We start from the raw sequence: 27999 nt of genomic DNA on the forward strand, positions 1-27999 counted from the left end.
AAAGGTGTCATGCTATTCTAGGTTGCAGATCCTTTCGTTTTAAGACAAGGATCATATGCAAGAAGGATGCATATGGAATGCAAGCCACAATTGAGCATCCAGCGCAACAACCTCCAATTTTCACCTTGAGTCGGAGTGGAAGCTCTTCTGGACTCTTGCTTGCCAGTTCATCATCACCATCATCATCCTGCACAAGTAGGTTAGTTGGGATGATGCCCTTTGCATACTTTTTGGTTTGTTCAACAAAATCATCCAAGGCAATATAATTCATAGCTGAAAGTTGTAAACACAAATACATTTGCAAAATCAAATGCTGAAGTAGACAACAGAGAAAATAGACCACAATGTTTTATTTAACTCTTAACAACGCACATAAACTAGTACAAACAGATTTAGGGCACAACCCTATGAATGGACACACACACACAAAAAGTCCTAAACAACAAGCATTCCCCAGGCAGCATGAAGTTGCATAGTTAAGGGCTGACACTAAAATAATAATCTTGTACTCAATACTTATATTGTTCAGGGAATCAAAAAGAAAAAGAAAAGCCAGTTATGATGCAAAGGCCTGGCAGGTCAAAAATGTTAATATCAGAACCAACAGACTTTTTCATTTTAATTGTTGTTTTTTACTCCCCACTCCCATCTAAACCATGAGTACAAGGTTACAATATTAGAGCCAGCTCTTAACCATGCAGTTTCAAGCTCATCCAACTGCATGGCTGCCGCAGGGATCTGAGGAAGAAACAAAATCCTACCAAATAATCAGAATTGACATGGTGACCCAAGTATGAAAGGCAAAAGGAACTCCCCAGAAAAGGTTGGCATGATACCATCAACATAGGCTGTTGATTCTATAGACAATCAAAACCAATTGTAAGTTAGCCACAGATGGTTAGTTATGACAATATGTGAGCACATAGCCCAAACCTCCCAAGGGCCCATTTTGTTTGTGTGATTTAATGGCATTAGTTAAATAGAAGTTATTGTTTTCAACGAAAATTATTTACAATTACATAATTTAGGCATTTTTCGAGATTGTTCAAGTCTCTGTAATAAAAATCCCCCCAAAGTGATTTTGCTTCAACGGTTATCAACAAAGAAAGATACATATTAAAGGACCAGCTTAGTGCCCCCCCCCCCCAAAATCAAAATATAGCATCAAAGAAACTCAAAATAAATTGAGAAGGACAGGTTGCTTACCTGTAACTGTAGTTCTTCAAGTGGTCATCTGTGCATTCACACATGTGGGCTTTGCGTCTGTGTGGAATTCACTTCCGGGAAACTGCTAAAGCCGAGGAACATTCTGCTGGGAGCCCCTCCCCCACTGCCCAGTGCGCGTGTCACTGGGTTCCCGGCCTACTCCTCGAGACCAACAGTCGGCCCCAAGGAAAGAGGGTAGCCACCCGGTACTGAGAACTTTATCAACACCAGAGTGGGGACGGGGGATGGGGGTGTTGTGTGAATGCACAGATGACCACTCAAAGAACTACAGTTACAGGTAAGCAACCTGTCCTCCTTCTTCGTGGTCTCTGTGCATCACACATAATTGGCTCACTTACCGGAGGTGGGTAGGTGGCGATGATCAAGTCAGGATTGAAGACAGGACCGTGCATCCGAAGCTGCAGTCCACTCTTGCTCTAACTTCCAGCTGATAATGTGAAATAAATGTCAAGGGCTGAGACCAGGTAGCCACTCGACAGAGGTCCAGTATGGAGATTCCTTTCAAGAATGCTGTCAATGTTGAGACAGCTCTACTGGAGTGAGCCCTGATCCTGTCATTAGGCGGTAGAGCGGAAAGTTCATAGCACAGTTTGATAGTGGCTATAATCCTTGGGTCCCCCATAACATACAAAGTCTATTGGATTTGCGGAAGGGCTCAGTATGGGTTTTGTAAAAAGCAAGCGCCCGTCAGACATCAAGGGAATGTACTTTTGTTTCCAGTGGGTTAGCGGGTGACGGAAAAAACGCTGGGAGCACCAGGTCTTGATTCAAGTGGAACTCGGTAATCACCTTTGGAAGAAAGGCTAGGTCAGGTCGAAGCATGACCTTGTCCTGATGGAAAACCAAGTATGGGGTATCCACGTGTAGGGCCACCAGTTCTCCTGCCCTGTGTGCTGATGTAATTGCCACAAGGAAAGTGATTCTCCATGACAGAAGCCTGATGTCAGTGGTGGCAAGAGGCTCAAAAGGTTTTGACATCAATGCCTATAGGACCACTGAAAGGCTCCATTGGGAGGTAATAGGTCATACCGGAGGTGCAAGGTTCTTCAGTCCACGTAGAAATTGGCGAATGACAGGGTGGGTAAATACGGAGAACCCAGAAATTGGTCCCCAAGATGTTGAAATTTCAGCCAGATAGACACGGATGGATGAGTTTAAGACCTTTGTCATGTAGGGAACGCAAGAACATGAGTATATCACATACTGATGCTTGATGGGGAAAGAAATTATTTTCCATGGCATATTGTGAGAATTTTCACCATTTGGCTGTATTTGCCTTACGAGTCACAGGTTTGCATGCAGCAAGGAGGATTGAGACTATCGGTTTGCCATAGACCATTGTTGTGGCAGTATTCTTGTCATGATGGAGGAATCTTCTGCATCGGACCTGGCGGCCCTTCCGGACCAGTATTTTGATCCGGCCAACGACTATGAAAAGAAAGGGGCTGAGACTTTGCTTCTGCATCGCCCTTATGACTGTCCCATCGACCTCCAACCCAGGGCAGAGATCCCTTTTGGGCGCATCTATGCCCTCCCAGCTCCTGAGCTGGCAGCGCTCCGGGACTACCTGCAGGACAACTTGGCACGAGGATTCATAGAATCATAGAATAGCAGAGTTGGAAGGGGCCTACAAGGCCATCGAGTCCAACCCCCTGCTCAATGCAGGAATCCACCCTAAAGCATCCCTGACAGATGGTTGTCTAGCTGCCTCTTGAAGGCCTCTAGTGTGGGAGAGACCACAACCTCCCTAGGTAACTGATTCCACCGTCGCACTGCTCTAACAGTTAGGAATTTTTACTGATGTCCAGCCGGAATCTGGCTTCCTTTAACTTGAGCCCGTTATTCCGTGTCCTGCACTCTGGGAGGATCGAGAAGAGATCCTGGCCCTCCTCTGTGTGACAACCTTTTAAGTATTTGAAGAGTGCTATCATGTCTCCCCTCAATCTTCTCTTCTCCAGGCTAAACATGCCCAGTTCTTTCAATCTCTCTTCATAGGGCTTTGTTTCTAGACCCCTGATCATCCTGGTTGCCCTCTTCTGAACACGCTCCAGCTTGTCTGCGTCCTTCTTGAATTGTGGAGCCCAGAACTGGACACAATACTCTAGATGAGGCCTAACCAGGGCCGAATAGAGAGGAACCAGTACCTCACGTGATTTGGAAGCTATATTCTATTAATGCAGCCCAAAATAGCATTTGCCTTTCTTGCAGCCATATCGCACTGTTGGCTCATATTCAGCTTGTGATCTACAACAATTCCAAGATCTTTCTCGTTTGTAGTATTGCTGAGCCAAGTGCCCCCCATCTTGTAACTGTGCATTTGGTTTCTATTCCCTAAATGTAGAACTTGGCATTTATCCCTATTAAATTTCATTCTGTTGTTTTCAGCCCAGCACTCCAGCCTATCAAGATCACTTTGAAGTTTGTTTCTGTCTTCTAGGGTATTAGCTATCCCACCCAATTTTGTGTCATCTGCAAATTTGATCAGCGTTCCCTGATTTGATCCAGCGTTTCGTCCAAATCATTAATAAAAATGTTGAAGAGCACTGGGCCCAGGACTGAGCCCTGCGGCACCCCACTCGTTGCCTCTCCCCAGTTTGAGAAGGTTCCATTGATAAGTACTCTTTGAGTCCAATTCTGTAGCCAGCTGTGGATCCACCTAATAGTTGTTCCATCTAGCCCACTTTTAGCTAGTTTGTTAATCAGAATGTCATGTGGTACTTTGTCAAAAGCTTTGCTGAAGTCAAGATATATGACATCCACAGCATTCCCACAGTCCTCAAGGGAGGTTATCCTATCAAAAAATGAGATCAAATTAGTCTGACAGGATTTGTTCTTGACAAATCCATGTTGGCTTCTAGTAATCACTGCATTGATTTCAAGGTGTTTACAGATTGACTTCTTTATAATCTGCTCCAGAATTTTCCCAGGGATGGATGTCAGACTGACTGGTCTGTAGTTCCCAGGTTCCTCCTTTTTGCCCTTTTTGAAGATAGGGACAACGTTAGCCCTCCTCCAGTCGTCCGGCACCTCACCCGTCTTCCATGATTTTGCAAAGATAATAGACAAAGGTTCTGAGAGTACTTCTGCTAGCTCCTTCATTACTCTTGGATGCAGTTCATCGGGCCCTGGAGATTTAAACTCATTCAAGGAAATTAGGTGTTCTTTGACCATTTGTTTATCAATCTCAAACTGCAATCCTGCCCCCTCAACTTATGCTTCACTTTTTCCAGGGGGGTCATAGACCCGCTTTTGGGAGAAGACTGAGGCAAAGTAGGAATTGAGCATTTCATCCTTTTCTTTGTCGTCTGTTATCAATTTGCCATCCTCATTAAGCAGTTGAACCACCATTTCTTTCCTCTGTCTTTTACTACTCACGTATCTGAAGAAAGCCTTTTTATTGCTTTTAGCATCCCTCGCTAATCTCAGCTCATTCACAGCTTTAGCCTTCCTGACGCCATTTCGGCACTTCTGTGCCACTTGTCTGTACTCTTCTTTTGTAGCCTGGCCTTCCTTCCACTTCCTATATATATCTCTTTTTGTTTTCAGGTCATCTCTAAGCTTTTTGTGGAGCCACATTGGTTTCCTCTGTTGTCTTCTATCTTTTCTCCTTGTTGGAATTGTTTGTAACTGTGCCTTTAAAATTTCATTTTTTAGATACTCCCACCCATCCTGCACTCCTTTTCTCATTAGGCTCCCTTGCCACGGGACCTTACTTATTATAGTTCTGAGTTTATTAAAGTCAGCTTTCCTAAAATCCAGAGTACGTGTATGGCTATGCTCGACTTTTGTCTCCTTCTCTCATTCTCTCTTACTGTCAACGATGTCACTCTTACTCCGGTCAAGGAAGCTCGTAGTCTTGGCTTTATATTTGATTCCTCGCTCTCCTTTATTCCTCATATCGAGGCAGTAGCTAAATCTTGTCGTTTCTTCCTGTATAATATTGCCAGGATTCGACCATTTTTGTCTGTCCCTTCTGCAAAGACTCTCGTTCACGCACTGGTTATCTCTCGGTTGGACTACTGCAACCTCCTTCTCTCTGGCCTCCCCTCATCTCACATCAGTCCGCTGGTCTCTGTCCACCACTCTGCCGCTAAGATCATCTTCCTGGCCCGCCGCTCTGACCATGTCACTCCGCTTCTGAAATCTCTTCATTGGCTTCCAATTCACTCCAGAATCCAATATAAACTTCTCCTGTTGACCTTCAAAGCTTTTCACGGTCTAGCTCCTGCCTATCTCTCCTCTCTCATCCCACACTATTGCCCCGCTCGTGCTCTTCGCTCCTCTGATGCCATGCTTCTCGCCTGCCCAAGGACCTCCACTTCCCTTACTAGGCTTCGTCCTTTTTCCTCTGCTGCCCCTCATGCCTGGAACGCTCTTCCAGAACACTTGAGAACTACCAACTCAATCACAGCTTTTAAAACTCAGCTAAAAACTTTTCTTTTCCCTATAGCTTTTAAACTTTGAGTTTGTTCTGACTCTATACTGTTAGCTTCACCCTACCCGGTGCCTGTTTACACTTCCCTGCGCCTGTTTGCATTCTCTTTCCCTCCTTATTGTTTACTACAACTTTATTAGATTGTAAGCCTATGCGGCAGGGTCTTGCTATTTACTGTGTGGTCTGTGCAGCACCATGTACATCGATGGTGCTATATAAATAAATAATAATAATAATAATAATAATAATAATAATAATAATAATAATAATAATAAGTATGACGTGGTCACTTTCCCCCAGAGTTCCCGTGACTGCCACTTTATCCACTAAGTCATCCCTATTGGTCAATATCAAGTCAAGGATTGCCGATCCTCTAGTTTCTTCCTCCACTTTCTGTAGGAGAAAGTTATCACCCATACATGTCAGGAATTTCTTGGAAGGGCCGCTTTTGGCAGTAATGGTCTCCCAACAGATATCAGGGTAATTGAAGTCCCCCATCACTACTACATCACACTTCCTTGAAACACTGGCAATTTGTTTCTCAAAAGTTTCATCCTCGTCTTCTCATTGATTGGGTGATCGGTAGTAGACTCCGATTATCATATTCTTTTTATTCCTAGCCCCATTTATTTTAATCCAGACGCTCTCAACGGGGCTCCCAGTCTCATCCGCCTGTATTTCTGTGCAGGGATAGGTATTTTTAACATATAGTGCAACTCCACCTCCCTTTCTATTTCTTCTGTTCTTTTTGAACAAGTTATATCCTTCAATTGCTATATTCCAGTCATGGGAGTCATCCCACCAAGTTTCAGTTATACCTATCAAGTCGTATTTGCCTTCATGTAATAAGAGTTCAAGTTCTTTCTGTTTGTTTCCCATGCTCTGGGCATTAGTATATAGACATGGAAGACCATGTGTTTTATAGTCTGGCTTTGTTCCTACCTTGTTGCAGACACTATTTTGGGACACTGTTGGAGCTGTTCTCTGTACTGTGGTGCCTTGGCCTTCATCCATTGTTGCCTCAAAATTTACGTCTCCCACCCCCGTAAGATTCAGTTTAAAGCCCTCCTGATGAAGTTCTTCATCTGCCCTTCTACCTCCCCTGCAGGGGGCCCCATTTCCTTTGTGAAGAAAAAAGATGAGGGGCTTCAGCCCTGCATTGACTATCATAAGCTGAACCAGGTCACCGTTAAGAACCAGTACCCCCTACCTCTCATCCCCGAGCTCTTCGAGCGGTTGCAGGGAGCCAAGATCTTTACTAAACTGGACTTGTGCGGAGCATACAACCTGGTGCTCATATGGGAGGGGGACGAATGGAAAACCGCATTTTGCACCCAGTACGGTCATTTCGAGTACCGGATGATAGCCTTAGGACTATGCAATGTGCCTGCCACCTTCCAGCACTTCGTAAATGACATCCTTTGCAGTATGCTGGACCGCTTTGTCGTCGCATATTTGGATGACATTTTGATCTTTTCAGAAAACCTGGAAGTACACCACCAACATGTCCGCTCAGTTCTGCAGCACCTCCAGGAGTATAGATTATATGCCAAACTAGATAAATGCGCTTTTCACCACGAAACCATGGACTTTCTGGGCTATGTTATCTCCCCCACCGGTCTCCAGATGGACCCCTGGAAGGTCCAGGCAGTAGTGGATTGGGATCCCCCCAGTGACATGAAGGGAGTCCAACGATTCATCAGGTTTGCCAATTTTTACAGGTGCTTCTTCCAGGAGTTCTCACACATCATTGCACCCATCACTGCCCTGGTCCAAAAAGGTGCAAACTTCCAATGGACCCCTGCGGCACAAGAGGCATTCAAAAGACTAAAAGCAGTCTTCACTTCAGCCCCCATCCTAGTCCACCCAGACCCACAGTCCCCCTTCACGGTGGAAGCTGACGTCTCCACTCTTGGGGTGGTCCTGTCTCAACGACAAGGAACGCAGCAGCTCCTTCACCCCTGCGCATTCTACTCCCACCAGCTCACACCTGCGGAGAAGAATTATGACATCTGGGACAGGGAGCTCCTGGCCATCAAGACAGCATTCGAGGAGTGGCGTCATCTTTTCAAGGGAGCCATGCATCCCATACAGGTCCTCACAGATCATCAGAACCTGGAACACTTCCAAGCAATGAAGTGCCTTAGACCATGCCAGGCGCGCTGGGCTTTGTTTTTTACCCAGTTTGATTTCCAGGTAATCTACCAGCCCAGCTCCAAGAATGGAAAAGCTGATGCGCTCTCGTGCACAACAGAAGCCTCAGTGGGAGAAAACTCGGATCCGGCGCCCATTCTCCAAAAGGCCAATTTCCTCCTGGGAACCTGGGATCAGGACTTCCTCTCCCAGGTCCACCAAGCCCTGCCCATTGACCCTTATGCCGGACCTCAGCTGGGCTACAGTGCACCTCCAGACGACTCTGGGCAGTAGTCGCCGGATGTACGGGCCGGCTGCCTATATCACCAGGGCCAGCTCTATATCCCAGAAGGATATTGCACCAATGCCACTACGGACGCACCTGAAACTACTCTCAAGGGCCTTCTGGTGGCCGAGCCTCCAAGCAGACCTCAAAAGGTACCTCCGCCCCTGCAAGACCTGCGCTAGGACCAAGGTGCCCCAGCAGAGACCCCAGGGACTCCTGCAGCCCCTACCAATCCCCACCAAGTCATGGTCTACCATCTCGCTCAACTTTACTGTCAACCTGCCCTCCTCCAAGGGTCACACGGTCATCCTGGTAGTGCTCAATTCCCTCACGAAATAAATCCGTGGGGCCCCCAGTGCCCGCCAGACTGCACACGTGCAGCCTTCCTTGTTTCATCTGCCAACGATCGGGTCTCCCACATCCAGGAGAAACAAGTGGAACTCGTGCGGCACCTGGAGAAGGCCAAGGCAGCCTACAAGGAGCAGGCGGATCGACGACACCAGGCAGGCCCCCTGCCTCAGCCCAGAGATAAAGTCTGGCTCTCCATGGAGCACCACCGATCCAGCCGCCATTCTGTCAAATTGGACTTCAAATATCAGGAGCCCTTCATGATCCTGCAACAAGTAAACCCAATTGCGTACAAACTGGATCATCCCCGCACTTTCAGGATCAATCCAGTGTTCCACATATCCCAGTTGAAGCCTTACTTCGCAAATCTGTTTCCCGGGTGCACCAACCCACCGCTGCCACCCATCCAGATCAACGACCACGAGGAGTTCCAGGTAGCCCGGATCCTAGATTCCAAACAGTGCCATAGCCAACTGTTCTACCTCGTGGACCGGGAGGGTTACAGTTCAGAGGAACAGTCCTGGGAACTGGTGAACTACATCAACATGCCTGCTAAACTCCAGGCATTCCACCAGAGACACCCAGACAAGCCTGGACCCTAAATGGGGGGTGGAACCCCCAACCTCTGGGGGAGGGGGTACAGTCAGGTTCTGTCCTGCAGCACCACCTGGCAGCCCCAGTGCACCTTGCCGGCTGCAGAGTAGTTGCAGGACCCAGGCTCATATCATAGAATCATAGAATCATAGAATAGCAGAGTTGGAAGGGGCCTACAAGGCCATCGAGTCCAACCCCCTGCTCAATGCAGGAATCCACCCTAAAGCATCCATGACAGATGGTTGTCCAGCTGCCTCTTGAATGCCTCTAGTGTGGGAGAGCCCACAACCTCCCTAGGTAGCTGATTCCACTGTCGCACTGCTCTAACAGTCAGGAAGTTTTTCCTGATGTCCAGCCGGAATCTGGCTTCCTTTAACTTGAGCCCGTTATTCCGTGTCCTGCACTCTGGGAGAATCGAGAAGAGATCCTGGCCCTCCTCTGTGTGACAACCTTTTAAGTATTTGAAGAGTGCTATCATGTCTCCCCTCAATCTTCTCTTCTCCAGGCTAAACATGCCCAGTTCTTTCAGTCTCTCTTCATAGGGCTTTGTTTCTAGACCTCTGATCATCCTCGTTGCCCTCTTCTGAACACGCTCCAGCTTGTCTGCGTCCTTCTTGAATTGTGGAGCCCAGAACTGGACGCAATACTCTAGATGAGGCCTAACCAGGGCCGAATAGAGAGGAACCAGTACCTCACGTGATTTGGAAGCTATACTTCTATTAATGCAGCCCAAAATAGCATTTGCCTTTCTTGCAGCCAGATCGCACTGTTGGCTCATATTCAGCTTGTGATCTACAACAATTCCAAGATCTTTCTCATTTGTAGTATTGCTGATCCAAGTGTCCCCCATCTTGTAACTGTGCATTTGGTTTCTATTCCCTAAATGTAGAACTTGGCATTTATCCCTATTAAATTTCATCCTGTTGTTTTCAGCCCAGCACTCCAGCCTATCAAGATCACTTTGAAGTTTGTTTCTGTCTTCCAGGGTATTAGCTATCCCACCCAATTTGGTGTCATCTGCAAATTTGATCAGCGTTCCCTGCACCTCCTCGTCCAAATCATTAATAAAAATGTTGAAGAGCACTGAGCCCAGGACTGAGCCCTGCGGCACCCCACTCGTTGCCTCTCCCCAGTTTGAGAAGGTTCCATTGATAAGTACTCTTTGAGTCCAATTCTGTAGCCAACTGTGGATCCACCTAATAGTTGTTCCATCTAGCCCACTTTTAGCTAGTTTGTTAATCAGAATGTCATGTGGTACTTTGTCAAAAGCTTTGCTGAAGTCAAGATATATGACATCCACAGCATTCCCACAGTCCACAAGGGAGGTTATCCTATCAAAAAATGAGATCAAATTAGTCTGACAGGATTTGTTCCTGACAAATCCATGTTGGCTTCTAGTAATCACTGCATTGATTTCAAGGTGTTTACAAATTGACTTCTTTATAATCTGCTCCAGAATTTTCCCAGGGATGGATGTCAGACTGACTGGTCTGTAGTTCCCAGGTTCCTCCTTTTTGCCCTTTTTGAAGATAGGGACAACGTTAGCCCTCCTCCAGTCGTCTGGCACCTCACCCGTCTTCCATGATTTTGCAAAGATAATAGACAAAGGTTCTGAGAGTTCTTCCGCTAGCTCCTTCATTACTCTTGGATGCAGTTCATCGGGCCCTGGGGATTTGAACTCATTCAAGGAAATTAGGTGTTCTTTGACCATTTGTTTATCAATCTCAAACTGCAATCCTGCCCCCTCAACTTCTGCTTCACTTTTTCCAGGGGGGTCATAGATCCGCTTTTGGGAGAAGACCGAGGCAAAGTAGGAATTGAGCACTTCAGCCTTTTGTTTGTCGTCTGTTATCAATTTGCCATCCTCATTAAGCAGTTGAACCACCATTTCTTTCCTCTGTCTTTTACTACTCACGTATCCGAAGAAAGCCTTTTTATTGCTTTTAGCATCCCTCGCTAATCTCAGCTCATTCACAGCTTTAGCCTTCCTGACGCCATTTCGGCACTTCTGCGCCACTTGTCTGTACTCTTCTTTTGTAGCCTGGCCTTCCTTCCACTTCCTATATGTATCCCTTTTTGTTTTCAGTTCATCAATAAGCTTTTTGTGGAGCCACATTGGTTTCCTCTGTTGTCTTCTATCTTTTCTCCTTGTTGGAATTGTTTGTAACTGTGCCTTTAAAATTTCATTTTTTAGATACTCCCACCCATCCTGCACTCCTTTTCTTTTTAGGCTCCCTTGCCACGGGACCTTACTTATTATAGTTCTGAGTTTATTAAAATCAGTTTTCCTAAAATCCAGAGTACGTGTATGGCTACGCTCGACTTTTGTCTCCTTCATAATCAAGAATTCAAGTATGACGTGGTCACTTTCCCCCAGAGTTCCCGTAACTGCCACTTTATCCACTAAGTCATCCCTATTGGTCAATAACAAGTCAAGGATTGCTGACCCTCTAGTTCCTTCCACCACTTTCTGTAGGAGAAAGTTATCACCCATACATGTCAGGAATTTCTTGGAAGGGCCGCTTTTGGCAGTAATGGTCTCCCAACAGATATCAGGGTAATTGAAGTCCCCCATCACTACTACATCACACTTCCTTGAAACACTGGCAATTTGTTTCTCAAAAGTTTCGTCCTCGTCTTCTCCTTGATTGGGTGGTCGGTAGTAGACTCCGATTATCATATTCTTTTTATTCCTAGCCCCATTTATTTTAATCCAGACGCTCTCGACGGGGCTCCCAATCTCATCCGCCTGTATTTCTGTGCAGGGATAGGTATTTTTAACATATAGTGCAACTCCACCTCCCTTTCTATTTCTTCTGTTCTTTTTGAACAAGTTATATCCTTCAATTGCTATATTCCAGTCATGGGAGTCATCCCACCAAGTTTCAGTTATACCTATCAAGTCGTATTTGCCTTCATGTAATAAGAGTTCAAGTTCATTCTGTTTGTTTCCCATGCTCTGGGCATTAGTATATAGACATCGAAGACCATGTGTTTTATAGTCTGGCTTTGTTCCTACCTTGTTGCAGATGAACGACTGGCTACGAAGGTGGTGCAGACGTGAGAGTTTTGGATTCTGGGACAACGGGCTATGCTACTTGGAACATGGACTGCTGGTAAGGGGTGGGTTGCACCTCATAAGGGCTGGAAAGAATGTGTATGGTCACAGCATGAAGAACTTGATAAGGAGGGCTTTAAACTGAATCTTACGGGGGCGGGAGACATAAACCTCGAGGCAACAATGGATGAAGGCCAATGCACCACAGTACAGAGAACAGCTCCAATAGTGCCCCAAAATAGTGTCCGCAACAATGTAGGAACAAAGCCACACTATAAAACACATGGTCCCTGCACAGAAATACAGGCAGATCAGACTGGGAGCCCCGTCGAGAGTGTCTGGATTAAAATAAATGGGGCAAGGAATAAAAAGAACATGATAATCGGAGTCTACTACCGACAACCCAATCAAGGAGAAGACGAGGATGAAACTTTTGAGAAACAAATTGCCAGTGTTTCAAGGAAGTGTGATGTAGTAGTGATGGGGGACTTCAATTACCCTGATATCTGTTGGGAGACCAATACTGCCAAAAGCAGCCCTTCCAAGAAATTCTTGATATGTGTGGGTGATAACTTTCTCCTACAGAAAGTGGAGGAAGAAACTAGAGGATCGGCAATCCTTGACTTGATATTGACCAATAGGGATGACTTAGTGGATAAAGTGGCAGTTACGGGAGACAAAAGTTGAGTATAGGCATACACATACTCTGGATTTTAGGAAAGCTGATTTTAATAAACTCAGAACTATGATAAGTAAGGTCCCATGGCAAATGAGCCTAATGAGAAAAGGAGTGCAGGATGGGTGGGAGTATTTAAAAAAGGAAATTTTAAAGGCACAGTTACAAACAATTCCAACAAGGAGAAAAGATAGAAGACAACAGAAGAAACCAATGTGGCTCCACAAAAAGCTTAGAGATGACCGGAAAACAAAAAAGGATACATATAGGAAGTGGAAGGAAGGCCAGGCTACAAAAGAAGAGTACAGACAGGTGGCGCAGAAGTGCCGAAATGGCGTCAGGAAGGCTAAAGCTCAGAATGAGCTGAGATTAGCGAGGGATGCTAAAAGCAATAAAAAGGCTTTCTTCAGATATGTGAGTAGTAAAAGACAGAGGAAAGAAATGGTGGTTCAACTGCTTAATGAGGATGGCAAATTGATAACAGATGACAAAGAAAAGGCTGAAGTGCTCTATTCCTACTTTGCCTCGGTCTTCTCCCAAAAGCGGGTCTATGACCCCCCTGGAAAAAGTGAAGAAGAAGTTGAGGGGGCAGGATTGCAGTTTGAGATTGATAAACAAATGGTCAAAGAACACCTCATTTCCTTGAATGAGTTCAAATCTCCAGGGCCCGATGAACTGCATCCAAGAGTAATGAAGGAGCTAGCGGAAGAACTCTCAGAACCTTTGTCTATTGTCTTTGCAAAATCATGGAAGATGGATGAGGTGCCGGACGACTGGAGGAGGGCTAACGTTGTCCCTATCTTCAAAAAGGGCAAAAAGGAGGAACCTGGGAACTACAGACCAGTCAGTCTGACATCCATCCCTGGGAAAATTCTGGAGCAGATTATAAAGAAGTCAATCTGTAAACACCTTGAAATCAATGCGGTGATCACTAGTAGCCAACATGGATTTGTCAAGGACAAGTCCTGTCAGACAAATTTGATCTCATTTTTTGATAAGGTAACCTCCCTTGTGGACGGTGGGAATGCTGTGGACGTCATATCTTGACTTCAGCAAAGCATTTGACAAAATGCCCCATGATATTCTGATTAACAAACTAGCTAAAAGTGGGCTAGATGGAACAACTATTAGGTGGATTCACAGTTGGCTACAGAATCGGACTCAAAGAGTACTTATCAATGGAACCTTCTCAAACTGGGGAGAGGCAACAAGTGGGGTACCCCAGGGTTCAGTCCTGGGCCCAGTGCTCTTCAACATTTTTATTAATGATTTGGACGAGGAGGTGCAGGGAACGCTGATCAAATTTGCAGATGACACACAATTGGGTGGGATAGCTAATACCCTGGAAGACAGAAACAAACTTCAAAGTGATCTTGATAGGCTGGAGTGCTGGGCTGAAAACAACAGAATGAAATTTAATAGGGATAAATGCCAAGTTCTACACTTAAGAAATAGAAACCAAAGGCACAGTTACAAGATGGGGGATACTTGGCTCAGCAATACTACAAACAAGAAGGATCTTGGAATTGTTGTAGATCGCAAGCTGAATATGAGCCAACAGTGCGATATGGCTGCAAGAAAGGCAAATGCTATTTTGGGCTGCATTAATAGAAGTATAGCTTCCAAATCACGTGAGGTACTGGTTCCTCTCTATTCGGCCCTGGTTAGGCCTCATCTAGAGTATTGCGTCCAGTTCTGGGCTCCACAATTCAAGAAGGACGCAGACAAGCTGGAGCGTGTTCAGAGGAGGGCAACCAGGATGATCAGGGGTCTGGAAACAAAGCCCTATGGAGAGAGATTGAAAGAACTGGGCATGTTTAGCCTGGAGAAGAGAAGATTGAGGGGAGGCATGATAGCACTCTTCAAATACTTAAAAGGTTGTCACACAGAGGAGGGCCAGGATCTCTTCTCGATCCCCTCAGAGTGCAGGACACAGAATAACGGGCTCAAGTTAAAGGAACCCAAATTCCAGCTGGACATCAGGAAAAACTTCCTGACTGTTAGAGCAGTACGACAATGGAATCAGTTACCTAGGGAGGTTGTGGGCTCTCCCACACTAGCGGCATTCAAGAGGCAGCTGATCAACCATCTGTTAGGTAGGGTGGATTCCTGCATTGAGCAGCGGGTTGGACTCGATGGCCTTGTAGGCCCCTTCCAACTCTGCTATTCTATGATTCTATGATCCAGCCCTCACAGGTGGGCTGATGCAGACCAGCTGGGAGCAGCCAGGAAAGGGCTATAAAAGAACTGCATTTCCACTCCAGCTTTGCCACAGCAACAGGGTCTCCTGTGCTTGCTGCATCTCGTACCTGACTACCTGTGAATCCTAGACCTTGCTTTGTCGTGCCTGACCTACTATTTCCCCTGACTATGCCGTTTGCCTTTGGCCCTACCTGAACCCCATTTGCTTCTGGACTCCAAACATTGCTTGCCTCTGGGCCTTGCCTTCTGCCTCCAGCCGTGCCTGGACTCCGTTTGCCGGTTCCACCGCCATCCATCCCGGCCCTGGCATTCCTGTGCTGAGGCCTTGCTGCCCACGCCCCGGACCCTGACAATTCTCCATATTTATTTATTTTATTATTTATTTATTTACTTATTACATTTCTATACCGCCCAATAGCCGGAGCTCTCTGGGCGGTTCAAAAAAATTAAAAACATTGAAAGTATAAAACAACAGTATAAAACCATAATATAAAATACAATATAAAAGCTCAACCAGATGAAAACAGCAGCAATGCAAAATTACGAATTTAAAAAACCAAGTTAAAATTTATTTATAGACTGTTAAAATGCTGGGAGAATAAAAAGCTCTTCACCTGTTGTATAAAAGCATATAATGTAGGTGCCAAGCGAACCTCCTTAGGAAGCTCATTCCACAGCCAGGGTGCCACAGCAGAGAAGGCCCTCCTCCTGGTAGCCACCTGCCTCACTTCCTTTGGCAGGGGCTCGCGGAGAAGGACCCCTGAGGATGACCTTAGGGTCCGGGGAGGTACATATGGGAGGAGGCGTTCCTTCAGATAGCCTGGCCCCAAGCCGTTTAGGGCTTTAAATGTCAATACCAGCACTTTGAATTGGGCCCGGACCTGGACTGGCAAAGCTGGAAAAGGACTGGCGTGATGTGGTCTCGTCGGCCAGTCCCTGTTAGTAACCGTGCTGCCCTGTTTTGTACCAGTTGAAGTTTCCGGACCGTTTTCAAAGGCAGCCCCACATATAATGCATTGCAGTAATCCAAGCGAGAGGTTATCAGAGCATGAATAACTGTAGCTAGGCTATCTCTGTCCAGATAAGGGTCCAGTTGGTATATCAGCCTAAGCTGATAAAAGGTGCTCTTTGCCACTGAGTTCACCTGTGCCTAAAGTGACAGTTCTGGATCCAAGAGCACCCCCAAACTACGGACCCGATCCTTTAGGGGGAGTGCAACCCCGTCCAGGACAGGGCAAACATCACCTCGCTGGACAGATGAACCACCCGCTAACAGTACCTCCATCTTGTCTGGATTGAGTTTCAGTTTATTAGCCCTCATCCAGTCCATTACCGTGCCCAGGACTGGTTCAGAACAGCCACTGCCTCACCTGGGTTTGATGAAAAGGAAAGGTAGAGCTGGGTATCATCCACATATTGGTGACTCCTCAGTCCACATCTCCGGATAACCTCCCCCAGCGGCTTCATGTATATGTTAAACAGCATAGGGGATAAGATAGAGCCCTGTGGAACTCCATGGCTTAGGAGCCATGGCACAGAGCAATAATCCCCCAGCACCACCTTCAGAAATCGGCCATCCAAGTAGGAGCGGAACCACTGCAACGCAGTACCTCCAACTCCCAGCTCAGACAACCTATCCAGAAGGATACCATGGTTGATGGTATTGAAAGACGCTGAGAGGTCCAGGAGAACTAACAGGGTCGCACTCCCCCTGTCTCTCTCCCAACAGAGGTCATCCTGTCAGCTGGAGTGTCCGTAGGTCTAGGTGTCTCATTCCGCCCCGGTCCCTGGTGAGAAGTGTTGGGTTGAAAGGTAGGCAGAGGAAGCAGTTGTTCGATAGCAGTTTGATAAGGGAGAAACAATGTTGGCGAGGCCACCATGGAGTTATCAGACTGCAGTCTGTCCCATCCTGCAGGATCTTCTGTACGGATCAGGTGATCAGAGGAAAGGGGGGAAAGAGATAGAACAGCATTCCCACCCACTCCAATTGAAAACGTCCCCGAGGGATCGATGTCCAAGTCCCACTCTTGAGCAGTATAGAATACAGCTCTGTTCTGTGCTGTAGTGAAGAGGTCAATCTGTGGATAACCCCATTGGTCGAAAATGCGACCCAGTACAGAGTGGTTCAACTCCGTGCGAGACTATGCGAGACTATGCGGTCCCTGCTTAGTGAGTCGGCTAGTTGGTTGTCCTTCCCTGCGATGTAGAGCACTGAGAGGAGGATGTGTCTTTCTATGGCCCAGTCAAAGATGTCGATGGTAAGGTAGGTAAGTAGAGAAGAGTGAATTCCGCCCGCTTGTTCAGGTACCATACTACCGCGGTGTTGTCTGTGAGTATCCTGACATGGTGACCCATAAGGTATGGCTCGAATGAGCGGAGGGCCATAAAAACTGCTAGAAGTTCAAAAAGTTGATGTGATGTCCTTTTTGCTATTCCTTCCAGGTGTCCTGTGAATCCCCCAGCTGAGGAGAGAAGCGTCCATCACTACTGTTTTGGAGGCCAGAGTCAGAGTAAAGGGAAGCCCTTGCGTCAGATGGTCAATGCTCATCCACCAACGGAGGTCATGCTGGACAGAGCACAGTAAGGTGAGTCTGTTTTTCTGCACGTTGTCGTCGGTGTTGAAACTCTTCAGGAACCATAACTGAAGGGTCCTCATTCAGAGTCTCGCCCAATGAATAACCGCAACCGTGGATCCCATGAGGCCAAGAAGTCTCTGAATTGTGAATGCCTTGGTCTTGCCATTTTTTTAGAGTCTTTGAGCTAGTTCCACAATCTGAAGGGCTCTGTTCTGTGGAAGGAATGCCCTGCATGAGGTAGCATCAAGCCGGACCCCTATGAACAGGATCGATTGCGTAAGGGCAAGAGTGGATTTTTCGGCATTGATTTTGAGACTGAGAAATTGTAGGAGATTGATTATAGTGGAGATAGTCTTGGATAGTTGGCTCCCCGATGACACAGTCAGGAGCCAGTCATCGAGGAAGGGAAAAATATGTACTCCTCTGAGTTGGAGGAACGCACAGACTACTGCTTTGCATTTCGTAATAACGCGTGGAGCAGTAGAAAGGCCAAACGGCAGTACTCGTAATTGAAACATATCCACTCTGATCACGAAGCAGAGAAATTTTTGATGGATGTCCCATATAGCAATATGGAAATACACATCTTTTAAATCCATAGCTGCAAACCAGAGACCTCGATGCAGGAAGGGAAGGATCAAGGAGAGCGTGGTCATCCTGAATTTCTGCACCTGTATGAATCGGTTGAAGTCTCTCGGATCCATTATGGGACGAAGTCCACTGTCTCATTTCGGTACCGTGAAGTAGTGGGAGAAAAACCCTTCCTCTTTGCATAAAGGGAGCACTCTCTCGATCACACCCTTCTGTAGGAGAGTGTGGGTCTCCAGCGCCAAGATTTCTGAAGGTGGGGTATACTTCATGGTACCGACCAGGGGAAGAGCTTCAAACTCGATTAGATATCCCCATTGGACTATGTCTAAAACCCATTTGTCCATAGTTATCGTCATCCAGTTCCAGGCAAAATGGGAGAGAAGCGTCCCAAAGGGTAGTTGCTGCATGTAAGTAGGGATGTTGTTGGCATCAAAGACACTTCTTTGGGGCCTGGTCAAATTGCTGATGCAGTTGACGGGGCCGGCTAGGTTGTTTAGCTTTACGTGACTGATGGTATTGGGGGTATCGCTGAGACCTGTCAGGATACTGTCTGGGATTGTAATAAGGTTGATGGCGAGGCCACTGGCGCTGCTTGAATTGCGTCTGGTGGGGACTCAATGACATGCCCATCTTTTTGGTGGTAGATTTTGCTTTTTGAATCGCCTCCATAGCGTCATCCATATTGGCATTGAAGAGTCCCTCCCCATCGAGGGGGAGATCCTTGATATGCGCCCGAGCTTTGTGTGTCGAGCCCGCAGATCTAAGCCAGGCGTATTGCCGCAGTGCAATGGCGCTGACCATGGCTTTGGATTCACAGTCTGTGAGATGACAGGTCATATTGAGTTGTTGGCAAGATAGGCGGAGAGCTTCATCCTGAAAAATCCTAGCTAGTTCTCTGTGTTCTTCTGGGAGGTGGTTGCAGATGTTGTGCATTTTCTCCCAGAGAAATAGCTGGTATCTCGACATCATGGCAAGGTAATCAGTTATGCATTAACCAGTGGAGGAATAGATGCAGCGGCCAAGGAGATCCAGTCTCTGATCCTCCTTGTCTGCAGGGGAGGCATGGATCTTCTGTGACTTCCCCTGCGAGGACTCAAAGACTATAGAATTTGGTTGTGGGTGAGTAAAGAGGAAGGAGGCATCCTCCTGGACTCTATAAAGCGCTTCGAGCCGTCGCGATGTTGATGCCATCGTGCCAGGAGTCTTCTAAGACTGTTTCGCAGTGTGGAGTAAGGGCGGCAGGAAGGGAATGGATACCAATGTGGCCGCCTCGGTATAGATAGCGTCAAAGACCGGGTCAGAGTTTTTCTCCAGCTTGGTGGAGAAACGCTGGAGAAAAACCAGTGTTTTTCCATGCCCAGTGTTTGTGCCATGCGGAGGATCTGGTCGGAAAAGTGGTAGTTGTCTTCCAACAGTGAAGCTCTCTCTTGAGTCGTGGTGACCTCCGTCGGCAACTGGATGGAGGGAGGTTTGAAGAGTATGAACTGGAATCAGAAACATAACCTTCAGTGGAATAGGGCGAGGGGGAATGACGTCGGCTCACTGAGTCTTGCCCGGATGTCTGGCTTGAGGCTAGCTATGGCAATCAGGAGAGAGGGCAGTGGAAGGAACTTCCACAATACGCAGGTGAGAGGTGCTTGTGGCTCGTTACCGACTGTGCTGAGTTGATGGCAGTTGTGGAGGGACCATCATGCAAGCAGCGTCGGCATTGACTTTCAGTGTCGAACGGTCTGTTCGGGCAGTGGTCGAGACACAGAAGCAGGTGTTAATCGTGGACGTGGAGAAAGAGGAACGTGGCGGGGGTCAAAGTGTGACCTCTCTGCATACTGGTCGTATGTGTTGCCCCAATTAGGGTAGCGGTAAGAGCTGCGTGGTGGATGCAACCAATTTGAATATGAGTCCCAGTCTCTCGGAGGTGAGCGGTACCGATCCCAGTGATCTGGCGGGTAGTATTCCTGCTCATGTTGGGTAAATCTTACATAGTCCACTGAATGTGGGGATCTGTTTCTCTGTCATTCCTCAGTACAGACAAGTGAGCTGGTGAGGACTCTCGAATTTCGCCTTCTGACATTGACGCTATAGGGACCAAGTCCTGCATCAGGGCTGGCGGGCCCGACCTCGAGGCATCTGACCCCGGTACTGATAGGTCATCGGGAGCCACCAGTACAGTATACATACTGGGTTGGTCTTCCAGTATACATACTGGTGGAAATCTCAATGTGGTAGAGAATGAAAGCTTTCCTTTCAGACTCCAAACTCATTCTATCTTAAACAAATATCTCATATTAGAAAGCAACCCCAAGTCTTGCAGCATGCCTGCTAGTTAAAATCTCAGTGCAGTGTTGAATGATTTTTTCTCTTATTCATGATGAGAAATGTTGTTGTTATTATTATTATTTATTAGTGCAATTCAAAATCCAGAATAATTTTTTTGAATTCTAATGTAATTCAGTCTTACCTTGTAGTGACACCGGACTCAGGAACTTTATCCTGCAACATGGATTTGGGACTGAAAGACCCAGGAAAAGTGTGGGTGCATGTTGTAAGCAAGTACAATTTGTGAAATCGTACAACAAGATGACTGATCACTGGGCAAGTGAGGTAAGGAATCAGCTTCCAATTTCCTACTTTTCAAACTCCTACTTTGTGGAGTTTGGACCAAGGCGAGAAAGCTTTATCTTCTAGTCTTTTAAACCAGCAGGTTTTTTGATGACTGAAGTAGACACACACATTCCAGCTGATGAGCACCACCATTCATAGTTCAGCCACCCAGATTTCAGAAGTAAGTTACTTATCTTTTTATCTAATGAAGGGTGACCACATGAAAAGGAGGACAGGGCTCCTGTATCTTTAACAGCTGTACTGAAAAGGGAATTTCTGCAGGTGTCATTTGTATATATGGAGAACCTGGTGAAATTTCTTCTTCATCACAACAGTTAAAGGTGCAGGTGCCCTGCCCTCTTTTAAATCTGGTCACTCTAGTATAGCTCCTGCATTGAGCAGGGGGTTGGACTCAATGGCCTTTTAGGCCCCTTCCAACTCTACTATTCTATGATTCTATGTACTTTAACTGTTGTGATGAAGAGTGAATTCCACCAGGTTCTCCATATGACACCTGCTGAAATTCCCTTTTCTATGCAACTGTTAAAGATACAGGAGCCCTGTCCTCCTTTTCATATGGTCACCCGATCTAATGAGTCTCTATGCCCCAATCCTAAAGAAGGAAGTAGCTTGAAGTCTAAAATTTAAGCTAAGATTCTATTCAACAGATTTCTCACTATAAACACAAAAATGCTTCCTTACATTCACTGCTCACCAGTCGTTCCAGCATTCTTCTTTGCTTCTGTACAGACTTTGGAACTGGGCCAGGAGCTTTCTCACCACCTGTTTTCCCAAACACAAGTTCAAAATATTTAACTCAAACAGAAAGGATTCTATCTAAATAATATACAGCATCAGCCAATTATGTAGCATCATTACCTACTTCTTTAGAATACTTGTGATCCCCAATATGATTCAATAGTGATTCAACTACAAGTATAAATTCATTAAAGAATTTTAAATTGATTCATTAGCTTAAAGACATATTATTTAAATGTAAATACTTTTTCTACAGGACAGTTTCATAAACAAAAAACTATCACTCATTATTATAGTTAAAGTAAAATTGGCTTTAAAATAGACAAGCAGGTCCTTTATTTGCAGTTTGAAAACTGCTGAAATTTGCCTTCATCTTTCAAAATTGGTATTTCCCTATAAATGGAAGCTCAGGTCTATTCGTCTACTGATTACATTTATTACTACTTATACTGTAGCTCGAATGCAAACAATGACATAAATGTCACCATATTTCATAGATAGTTGATAAATTTTATAAACTGAAATATTATATTGGACAGGCTAATTTCACCAATGTGCAAATTTTCACCAATGGCAAAATAAAAACAGTTTGCTTTACCTATAACTGTAGTTCTTTGAGTGATCATCTGTGCAGTCAAATATACATTCAGTGCCTGCAGAGAAAGATATCTGGAGTCTTCTAGAGCTACTTCTTAGTAAAATACCAAAAATGGTACAAGGGCATACACCCAAGAGATAAGTTGCATATCCCAAGGGTGTTGCCAGTTTCTTCTTGCTCAGTTCTTCTGGACTGCTGCAGCATCACATGAGGAAACACATGACAAAGGGAAAGTGGATGGTTTGTATGACTGCACAGAAGACTGTTCAAGAAATTATAGTTACAGGTAAGCAATCTGCTTTTATCCTTTGGGAGTTTCTGTGCAATCCCACATAAAGGACAGCAAGTTGGCTTAGCTTGAAATATGTGGAGGGCAAGTTAGGTGAACAAGGTCATGTCCCCACTGAAGGAATCCTCTTCAGAGGAAGAGCTAGAATTCCTGGATGTGAACTGCATCAAGAAGCAGCCTATGCCAAGGGACTGGGAAGCAGACCAGGAGACACCTCGTCCCCTGGGAGAGATGGTCGTGGGTCCATCCCACAAGAGGAGGAGAGCTCCACCTCTGAGACAGTGATCACCTAGGCCCTGAGAGCAGTGACATCTCAAGAGGCAGCCTGGGACAATTACTGTAAGAAGTAGTGTCCAATTGCATAGAAGGGCTCCTCATGAGGGGCTTCTTCTAGATGTTGTGCAGCTGAGCCCTGGTTATAAGCTTCAGTTCTCAGCAGGAATGGCTGCTAGGAAATGTTTAGGTCCCTGATTCTCCTTACCTCTGACTACCTAGCCCTCTCTCAGCTGGATCTCATTTAAGTAGACCCCTGATTGCCTAGTGATTTCACATTTGGACTCTTCTTGGATTGCTGCTCGAACCTTGCTGTCCTAGACCACAGGTTGCTCTGTGACTCAATGTACTCATCCTTTTTCAGTGCTTTGCTCTTAGTGTGAACAACATTGGCTTGACCACACACCCTGTCTCCAGTTCTGAGAAAAGATCTCCTCTGGACTTGACCCCACCCCCACTTCTGCAAGCAGAAATCAAGGTGTTCAGCACTGCCCTTCCAAAAGTGGCAGCAGCTTAAACCTGAGTATCTAATGCATAATGCGCTATGAAGGTGAACAGCTAAGACCATGTAGAAGCATGACAAATATGCCCTTTGGGAGAAATGTGCACAAGAAAAGCAAAAGTTGTGCATGAAGATCCCAGGCAAGTTCCAGACTGGAATAGCTGCCCAAACAGATTTGAGAATCCTCTGAGGAAGTGTTTGGATATTCAACAGGAATACACTGAATAAGAATCAACATGATGAAATACAGATATGCCAGCCTGGAATGCTCTGATGGAGGTGTTCAACAGCTGCAGAAATATCATGAAGCAACCAGAAGATGCGGCCAAAGAAACAGCAGAATGTGATAAAGTGACAAGAAGTATACCTCCAAAACTACTTCTCACCGGCCAGGGTGGGTGGGTGGGTGCTGTGGATGGCTTACAGTCCACTAGTAAAACTTCCCCTATTTCTAGTGGGAGGTATCTGAGGGACAGATTCCAAGGCCATTAAATTTAGCATTTGGGAGACCTTGTCCTGTGACACTAATTCTGAGTCAGACAGGGAAGCTGTAGAATCAGGCCCAGCCAAGGGAAGCCAGGCACCTGAAAACTCAGTTCTACCAAGCCTTTTGCTGGCTTATGAGCAGGGAGGAGTAAGACGTAGGAAGCTGATACAGCCTATCTTCCACAGCTGGAAGACCTGACCTTGACCTAGGCCTCTGCTTCTTGACCAGGGGCATCTTCCATGGGAGCAGGGCAGCAGGAGGAGGACTCAGTAGAAGGAGCTTCAAGGGTGTCTCCTTTGCTGCATTGTTAGCAAAAGAGGGCAGGTCAGAGGTGATTTTTTAGGATTTTTTTTAAAAAATTGAGGTTTTAAAATTAAGTTTTTGAAAATATACTGTCATTTTTAAAGATAAAGAGATTAAACTCAGCACCTGTAAGCCTATGCGGCAGAGTCTTGCTATTTACTGTTTTACTCTGTACAGCACCATGTACACTGATGGTGCTATATAAATAAATAAATAATAATAATAATAATAATAATAATAATAATAATAATAATAATAAATAGGGCATCAGGCGTGCCAAGGTTGAAGCATATCGGTTCATCCCATTTTTTAGGATTTCTTTTTTTAAGTTTGAGATTTAAAAATATTTTTTTAAGAGTACACTGCCATTTTAAAAATAAAGAGAGTAAACTTAGCACCATGATAGCTCCTAAATAGTGCTTTAGGCCTGCCAAGGTTGAAGCATATCAGTTCATCCCTTGTTTTTTTTGGGGGGGGGGATTTTTAAAGTTTAAACTCAAACCTCATTGGGGTCTAGCACCTTGAGAAGTAAATGCAAGTTGCTTACCTGTAACTGTAGTTCTTCGAGTGGTCATCTGTGCATTCACACTTAATGGGGCTCTGAGCATGCGTGGAGCCTTAGTCAGACTTCTAATAGCTGAGAACTTTTTGGGCGGAAACTCCTCCCCCATCGTCATGTGGTATATATATGGTGTTCCCGCCCACTCCCTCAGTTCCTCGAGACCGAAAGTCGATCCTGGGCTTCAGGAAAACCCATGCCTCAGTACTGACAGATTTACTGACACTGAAGCGGGGACGGTGGAGGGGGGTAGTGTGAATGTACAGATGACCACTTGAAGAACTACAGTTACAGGTAAGGAACTTGCATTTCTTCTTCGTGGTCTCTGTGCATCACACTTAATGGGGCGATTAGCAAGCTCACTAAAGTATCTCATTGTAATACCGACGACAGCATGGCTTTCCCAAAGCGAGCAGTGGATCTGGCGTGTATATCCATCTTGTAGTGCTTAATGAATGTGGAATGCGACGACCAGGTAGCTGCTTTACACAGATCGGAGAGAGGAATCCCTCTGGCGAATGCTGTGGAGGTTGCTACTCCTCATGTGGAGTGAGCTTTGACTAGGGTTGGAAGGTCTCTTTTGGAGATCTGGTATGCTAGCTGGATTGTCTGTCGGATCCAGGTGGCAATACGTTGTTTAGATACCGGCGCGCCTTTCTTAGGTTCTCCATAATAGACGAATAGTCTCTGTGTGGACCTAAAGGATTGGGTTCTAGCCTTGTAAAATGCTAGAGCTCTGCGCACATCCAATGAGTATAAATTGTCTTTCCAGGTTGGAAGTCGGATTGGGGCAGAAAGCTGGTAGTGATATTGTCTCGTTGATGTGGAAGTCGGATGCCACCTTTGGAAGGAAGGAAATGTCTGGGCGCAATGACACTGATTCTTTGTGAAAAGTCAGGTAAGGAGGGTCAACTCTTAGAGGTGAAAGTTCACGGACTCGTCTGGCTGAGGTAATGGCAACTAGAAAGGCGACTTTCCAAGAGATGAATTGGAGAGTGCAAGTTGCCATAGGTTCAGCCGTAAGGATTTTTAGTACCAAGGTAAGTCCCATGAAGGTGCTTGTGTTCTGAGAGGTGGAGCAAGATTGTTCAAGCCTCTAAGGAAGGATCTGACAAGTGGGTGGCAGAATAGTGTGTAGCTGTCAATGGACGGTCGAGAATCCGATCTGGCTGCCAAATAGACTCTAATCGATGAGGGTTTAAGCCCTGCGTCGAAGAGGTTTGTCAGGAACTGGAAGATGTCTGTTACTGGACCATGGATCAGATTGAGTACGTGGTCGGTTGCGAAGCGTTGAAAGGCTGTCTATTTTGATGCACATGAACATTTAGAAGCATCGAGTATTCTCTGGACTAGGCTAGGTATTAAGGCGAGTGGTGTACTCTCCATGCCATGAGTTTTAGGGTTTTCAGGTCTGGATGGTGAACCCTGCGGTGGCTGTGAGATATGAGATTGCGTTGCAATGGGAGATGTATGTACTGTCCTTGTGCTAGGCAGAGTAGTGTGTGGAACCATGTTTGGCGTGGCCACCACAGCGCGATGACAATGGCATCTGTATTTTCTCTGGTAATTTTTGCCATTACCCTCGTTAGGAGGGGGAAAGGGTGGGAACAGGCTGACCCAATTCCATCAAGCCTGGACTTCCATCACTACAGATGCATGGATACTCAACATCATAACAAACGGCTACCGCTTAAAATTCACCAGCCTTCCCCACCTAGGCATTGTGAAGATCACCCCCCCTACACAAGTGCTCACAACGGAGACCTTAACCCTGCTCCAAAAGGGAGCAAATAGACCACGTTACCACCAACCCATATACAAACGGATTCTTCTCCCGATACTTCACGGTCCCCAAGCACGATGGGGGACTCCGCCCCATCTTGGACCTTTGCCCCCTGAACAAATTCATCTCAACCAAGAAATTCAGGATGAACACATTAGGAACAATCCTACCCCTTCTATGACAGGGAACATGGTTCGCATCCGTCGACCTCCAGAATGCATACTTTCACATCCAAATACATCCCAATCACCGCAAATATCTCCGCTTCGCAATCGGTTCGGAGGTTAGACAGTACCGGTTGGTCCGGGGAAGTTTCTCAGGCCCAAGCAGTCGGAGTGGACAGTCGGGGGCAGGGAGGAATTCCCACAATTTCCCCTTCTGAGGCCGTTGAAATAGGTTCGATGACCAGTGGAGGCAAGGGAGACCGCACCAATACTCGAATTGGAGAGTCAAGTAGAGGGGGAGGTGGTGGCGTTGTTTTTGGTGGACTAGGATTCCTAGCCTTGTCCTTCTTCTTTTTGGGCCGCGGTTCGGCTGATGTTTTAGGCCTTTTTGCCTTTTTTGTCAGCTTCTTTGCTGCTGTCTGCGCCATGGAGCCCCCAGAGGTTGGAAGGTACAGGACACGGAATAACAGGCTCAAGTTAAAGGAAGCCAGATTCCAGCTGGACATCAGGAAAAACTTCCTGACTATTAGAGCAGTACGACAATGGAACCAGTTACCTAAGGAGGTTGTGGGCTCTCCCACACTAGAGGCATTCAAGAGGAAGCTGGACAACCATCTGTCAGGGATGCTTTAGGGTGGATTCCTGCATTGAGCAGGGGGTTGGACTTGATGGCGTTGTAGGCCCCTTCCAACTCTGCTATTCTATGATTCTATGAAACATCTGATAGTGATCTTTATCAGCCACTCCCCTGTATTTAAGCCAGAGCAACCGGCAATAGACTTTGCTAGAAACAATGTATTAGCTCGCTGGAAAGTTTTTGGAACTGTAAACTTAATGGGATTTATTCTGTGTGTTGAATCCATGGCTGGTTGAGTCTTTTTGTTGAGAAGACTCACTGATTCTTGTCAAAGAATTTTGTTTTAGTATGTTACCTGTGGGTCTTTATTTAGACTATAAAGGCTTATAGCTAGTTACTATAATTACTGCAAAGATTTTACAAATACTTGTGCTTCACCTTGGGAAAGTGAGGTTCTGACAGCAATTGAATGTCCAGATTTAGGATCCAAACACAATCCCAAGAGGTTTCTGGCCTCTGGGCGGCAGAGGAAGCTACTACTGATAAAATTGATTGTGTCCATGCCAATGTGGATACCATAGTTGATACAGGTCCAGTGGATGTAACTTTTGTGCATGCTTATCTGCTTATAATAGTTACTTTTCAATTTGCACAGCCTGAGGGTGTGGACAGGATTCTTGGAGAGGTGAGGCCTACCACTTTGTGCTAGACCATTGCCCTTCTCAGCTTATAAAAGCACTGGCTGAGTGAATAAGTGAATCCCTCTTTATGGCAAGGTGCCTAATAGAAGTAGTGGTATGACCTCTGTTAGGAAAAAAAACCACTCCCTGAAACCCACCATATTGGATATTTCCATCTAGTCCCCAATATTCCATTCTTGGGAAAGTCACTAGGGCATGTGGTGGCTTCTTAACTCCAGGTATTTCTCAAGAAGGCTTGGAATCCTGATCCATTTCATTCTGGCTTCAGGCCTGGTAA

General features: G+C 45.9%; 1 protein-coding gene across 2 annotated transcripts in view; it reads right to left on the reverse strand.

Moving 5' to 3' along the window:
- The window catches only part of WFS1 (wolframin ER transmembrane glycoprotein), an 88999-nt gene that overhangs the window by 9139 nt on the left and 51861 nt on the right, over positions 1 to 27999 (reverse strand). For both annotated transcript variants that reach the window (XM_063135814.1, XM_063135813.1), the window contains exons 5-6: positions 21430 to 21510; positions 125 to 273 (exon numbers count right to left, since the gene is read on the reverse strand). In XM_063135814.1, coding sequence (XP_062991884.1) covers positions 125 to 273; positions 21430 to 21510 — 230 coding nt within the window. The remainder of the gene's footprint in view (positions 1 to 124; positions 274 to 21429; positions 21511 to 27999) is intronic.

This window comes from Elgaria multicarinata, chromosome 10, assembly GCF_023053635.1.
Source record: "Elgaria multicarinata webbii isolate HBS135686 ecotype San Diego chromosome 10, rElgMul1.1.pri, whole genome shotgun sequence".
NCBI lineage: Eukaryota > Metazoa > Chordata > Lepidosauria > Squamata > Anguidae > Elgaria > Elgaria multicarinata.